The sequence below is a fragment of the Eucalyptus grandis genome, chromosome 4, assembly GCF_016545825.1.
Source record: "Eucalyptus grandis isolate ANBG69807.140 chromosome 4, ASM1654582v1, whole genome shotgun sequence".
Taxonomy (NCBI): Eukaryota; Viridiplantae; Streptophyta; class Magnoliopsida; order Myrtales; family Myrtaceae; genus Eucalyptus; species Eucalyptus grandis.
In genome coordinates this window covers 32,358,949-32,364,142 of record NC_052615.1, presented here as the reverse complement: position 1 = coordinate 32,364,142, position 5,194 = coordinate 32,358,949, and the positions used below count along the sequence as shown (strand labels likewise).

Below are 5,194 nucleotides of genomic sequence, written 5' to 3'. Positions count from 1 at the left end.
TCAACTCTAGCTCAATTAATTAGCTAATCTCCAGGCAATCGGACCTCAATCTGCAACTTCTAAACAGCTAACAAAAATCAAGAGACCAAAGATCAAAACAGAGCATAACTTTCAGACTATGTCATTGAAGAAGCCCCATGAGAGTACATCAAGTCATGTTGATGATGGGCATCTAATAGTTCCCAGCTATCGATTATGCCTACTTTAGTTTATCCTTTTTTTAAAGCCAAATGAGACTTATCTTGGCCACAGCAGAGTAGTTTTGCATCCAAGTAATGAAGAGTGGTGGGGCTCCTCGGTCTCCAAAAGGGTTTTGAGAATAAAAGGATATTCTCATTCATGACCCGGCATTTCTCAATTTTACCTTTTGAAAGGCTGCAAATCCAAAGTTTAATATAGTCTTTTTTGTGCAACGGGGAGAGACTTTAAGTAATCATGTCAACCTTACATCATTGCCAAACTTAGAGCTAGGTCTAGCTACTTCCATTACAGGGACGACGAACATGTCTCGAACGATCGAGTGATTGCATAATGGCGCAAACGATGGTTAAAGTCTCAGTTTCCTGTGTCAAATTGTTTTTCATATGGCATGCGTAGGTACCAAGCCAAGACCAATGAAGCCAGTAGAACTCGAAATTTATAATATTTTCCTAATTTTTAGTTCAATCAGCACACTTGACTATGACATATTTTCATACCCATTTGTTCATCCTTTGATGGTCAAATGTTGTTTTTCTAATTTTTCCATGGTGTAGTAATTTATGGAATAAATTTTGATTGATATTCGATGTGTCGAAAACATAATCATATGTTTGATATTTCTGAATGAAATCTTGCTAAATTTGGTAGGCCATAAAAAGAACGCGATACCAATCTAATTTGATTAGGGAAAAACCTGTTTCGAAAATCGTATCTGGGGCTTAAACGGAAAATAATTTGAAATAAGACAGAAAACCGAGAAAGAACCATTTTAGAAAAGGAAGAAGGTTGACTATTGTAGAGGGGTGTGTTATTTGTCGTCATCATCATCACTTTTTATTTTTTTTATATAAATTTTAAGTTGTACTTGATTAAAAAAGGGTTATTATTAAAGATGGGCATTGATAATGGAGTAGTTGGAAATTACTGGAAATACACAAAGCCAAAAGGCTGCCTCGTATCCTCGTTATCTTCTCCCACTGATTCCCACGGGTTTCACAAGATTTCTCTCCCCCAAAAAAAGCTCTCTTTTTTATCTCTCTTTCTCTCTCTCGACCGAGCCCCCTTTTTCGTCACTCAGCAAGGTACGATCATCGGCTTCCAGCTTGCCTCTCGATTCTTCGTCCGCTTGCGAACTTGTACTTCGGTTCGATTACTCAAGAGGTTGGAACGTAGTAAAGTTCGAGTCTTTGTCTTGGGAATCGATCGCTGTTCATCTTGGTGCTTTGACTTCGACGGTGCTCATGCTTGAATTTGCAGAATCCTGGGTTGCTTTTCCCTTTTTCTGTGTTTTTAATTCTTTGTATGTCTGATCGTCGGTAAATTCTGTGTTCTGGGTCGTGAGAAGGAGATAAAGTTTTGAGCTTTTTTAATTTTTAATTTTTTTTTTCAATTTTGTTCTTCTTCCTTTTGGGTTAGGAAACTGGCTTCACCTCCTGAATTTGACTGTACTGCTGAGTTGAACTATTATGGCGTGGAGGGATGGGGTGATAAATTGAAGGGCTCTGTTGTTGTTATCACTACTTCTTTTTCATATGTTATGCTCGATTTTCTCAGTTTTGGCTTATGTTTTTGGGGCTATGGTAGCAGGTCGAATGGCTAAGAGTTACTTCAAGCAAGAGCATGATCTTGGTGCGTTTTACTCTTCCTTGAGTAGCAATTGGCTTTTGTGGTTATTTTGTTGCTAAAGCTTCGATTCTGAACGTGTTAATTAATAAATCTGTCCTCTAAACCCAGAGAAGAGGCGGGCGGAGGCTGCCAGGATAAGGGAGAAGTACCCAGATAGAATTCCGGTGAGAATGAAAGTTGGATGAATATGCTATGATTCATGCTGATGAACTTTTCTTTTGAAAATTTAGCCTTAAGTTTGCTTCTTTGGGAACTTAAGTATCTAGTTATACTTTTTGGCATACTTGATTGTTCGTGCGCTTCATCTCTCATGCGCTCAAGGACTTGCGGAGTGGAAAGTCAAGCTCGCAGTATTACTTTGTCCAGCATTTTAGAATTTCAGTCTAACAATATGGGAAATTAAGTGGTTTATGAGGCCCTTTTATTCTCTTGAATTGAGAACGGGTATTGCCTGCTTGAGCTCTCTCTTACTCATTGACCTTAAATTTTATTTTCTTCCACCTTTTTAAGGTTTAAGACTTAGTCACATATAATCATAACGCCCCCCTTGTTGCCTATGTAAATGCGTTCAGGCCAGTATTTCTTAATATTCTGTCATTGCTTCTGCTCTCTGCCCCCAAAACAGGTCAATTTTACATTATGTTGATTAATCCTTTCATGTACAAAGAATTTTTGATGAATAGACTGTAATATCGACTTAGCAGAGTATCCTCTATATTAAAGATTGTTACAAGCAATTTGCATATGACATACAAGGTTTCATATGGACCGCGGTGGTTTTTTGATCTGTTTGGCAGAAGTCATTCATATTGATGTCCAGATTCTTTGGGCACTCGATAGTTGAAAAATAACCTGTAATCTCAATTCTCTCCTCTAATTTTTGTACCTTATCTTGAGGGTGACATTACAAGGTCATGGAGAAGGAAAAGGTGTGCTTTCTTTTTTATTTGAAAGGTAGCGACTATTGGGATAATTTGAGTTAAAAACTGCTAATACTGGTCTGGAAAAGCTCAGTTGTTTGCCTTATCATCAGTAAGTGTGTGTTATGGTAGTGAGAACTTCAGACTTCCACGATTTAGGCTATAAAAGTCCATATGTATTAGGGACTGGCTGGGTGTGGTGGTGTGGTGGTCCACCATTACCAAGATGCAGTAGCTTTTGTTGGTTCAATTTCCTTACCCTTTTGATCTTATAAGTATTTTATTTGAAGATGAATGCATGTGCATTTCATCATATTGGGTTTTGACGCTAACATGTCTTGGGCTTTGTCTTTGGTTAAGGTGATTGTGGAGAAGGCTGAGAGAAGTGATATCCCGAACATTGACAAGAAGAAGTAAGAATCGAGCTTTTGTCAATCACCTGCTCTCTGTTTGTTGGACATTAGACTCTCATCTAAAAAGAAAGGGGTTGGGGGAGATTATCTAGTTATTGATGGAAAGACTGTTCAGTGGTTGCCTATGTTGTGTCTCTGAACCTTTATTCATTATTGTGGCCCTCAACTTGTCTGGTGATGTCTGTTATAATTTATTCAGCTTGTTCATTATCAGTTGTATGGGCCATAAATCATTTATACATCTTGACTTTTCTTCCCTTTCGTGATTTTTTCTTCCAAAATACAATGGGGAAACCGAGAGCCCATTTTGTCCTTCAATAGGTCATGTGTCCATATTATATAAAGTTTTTGGTGGACTTGTAGTTGCTATGCTCATCATGCAACTATGTTTGCACCCCTCTTCTTGTGGCTTTCGTGCATACTGGGTTACTGTAGATTGTCTTTTAGTGGCAAAGGTATCACTCTGCACTGGTATGAGAAGTAATCCTCTGTCTTCACTGATTAATCCTCAATCTTGATGTGCATGCTAGGTATCTTGTTCCTGCTGACCTGACAGTCGGACAGTTTGTATATGTCATCCGCAAAAGGATCAAGTTGAGTGCAGAGAAGGCAATCTTCATCTTTGTGGACAATGTTCTCCCACCAACAGGTGATTCTTGCTTTTCATCCAGGAAGTTTCATCTACTTATATATGCTTCTTGCACTGTAACTCGGAATGGACTTAAAGTGAGACGTTCCTTTCTGATTTATTCTTGCAGGGGCAATCATGTCTGCGATATATGAAGATAAGAAGGATGAAGATGGGTTTCTCTACGTCACTTACAGCGGAGAAAACACATTCGGGCTTGGGTGTTAGATTTCAATAGCTATCTTAGCAGGTGGCTTATTCCACTCGTTCTCCAGTGCTATTTACTTTTGTCATTTCACTGCATGGGTTTATGAAGAATTTCATGGCAAGTAGTATTATGTACATCTTGTATATAAGCTCCGACTGTCAGTTTCACAAGAAAAGTTCCTGCTTGGTCCTTTCGATGCTGGCGAATCTTTTTAGATGGAGTTCAATATCTTATGATTTTATGAGCTTTGGAAAGTGCTGGACAAGCACTATGCAAATGCTAATTAGAATAGTGCTTCACATTCTTGATGGACCATCTGGAGAGTGGTTTGTTGTGATGTGCTGCCTGGGGGATTATTCCAACAGAGGCGCCGAAGGAGAGAGTAATGTCTGAAGTGAATGTAATGCTCATGTCCCAATAAGACAAAAAACTCGGAACAGTCCAATTTGTCGAAGACGTTCTCGTGATTGTAGGTGAAAAGCTGATCTATTTGAAGGGGTAACCTTTGATGGATTTCAATTTTTCGCCAAAATTGACGCGTGTTCATGTGGAATCGCCCTTCACAGCATCTACTTGGGCATGGCTATTTGATAAATGAATGATTTCGGAACTGTCTCAAGAAGAGTACTTTAAATTCGGGTCTACTTAATTGTAGTCATTCTGAGAATGGACTCGCAACAGAATTGTCCGGATCGAGATGTAAGACTAAATATTAATGCCCTCGCAAAATGTTTCATTTTGCTTAGACCTTAAATTGTTATGTTTGGATTCTAAGAGGTAAAATTTGGGATATTCTTCGAAGAAAAATATTCTTTTCAATTGGGGGTTGGGGTGTATATGTACTGGCATGTAAAATAAAGAACGCAGCCTTAACAAGCGGGGTGGGGTGGTCGCTAATGGAGCTTTTGGGCTCCTGGATTGTGGTGAGATAAACCTGTAAGCATCATCCAAGATTCACGACTTGCCCCTGTAATATAGAGATGCCGATTGCTGAACTATTGTTAGATTTCAGAGTTTCAGTAGTATTTTAAATTTGAATCATGCATATTTATCCCCTTTTTCTTGGTCAAGATGTTAATAACCTTAATGATAGATCTGTCAAAATGAATCATAAATCTCTCTTAACCCATGTAGATGGGCTGAATTGTTATATAGGTATGTAAATGAGTTTAGAAGAATAAAATCCAAATTAATATAA

General features: G+C 38.4%; 1 protein-coding gene across 4 annotated transcripts; it reads left to right on the top strand.

Moving 5' to 3' along the window:
• The first annotated feature begins 1,125 nt into the window (after positions 1-1,125).
• LOC104441898 (autophagy-related protein 8f) lies at positions 1,126-4,240 on the top strand. Of its 4 annotated transcripts, none has more exons than XM_010055153.3 (6): positions 1,126-1,283; positions 1,789-1,830; positions 1,936-1,991; positions 3,108-3,160; positions 3,691-3,809; positions 3,919-4,240. In XM_010055153.3, exons 2-6 carry the CDS (start codon positions 1,794-1,796, stop codon positions 4,014-4,016), a joined length of 363 nt encoding a protein of 120 aa, XP_010053455.1. In that variant the 5' UTR covers positions 1,126-1,283; positions 1,789-1,793; the 3' UTR covers positions 4,017-4,240. The 4 variants fall into 4 exon arrangements, with proteins under 4 accessions (XP_010053455.1, XP_010053456.1, XP_010053457.1 ...); XM_010055154.3 differs by having other exon boundaries at positions 1,129-1,283; positions 1,786-1,830; XM_010055155.3 differs by having other exon boundaries at positions 1,130-1,362.
• Positions 4,241-5,194: the final 954 nt, after the last annotated feature.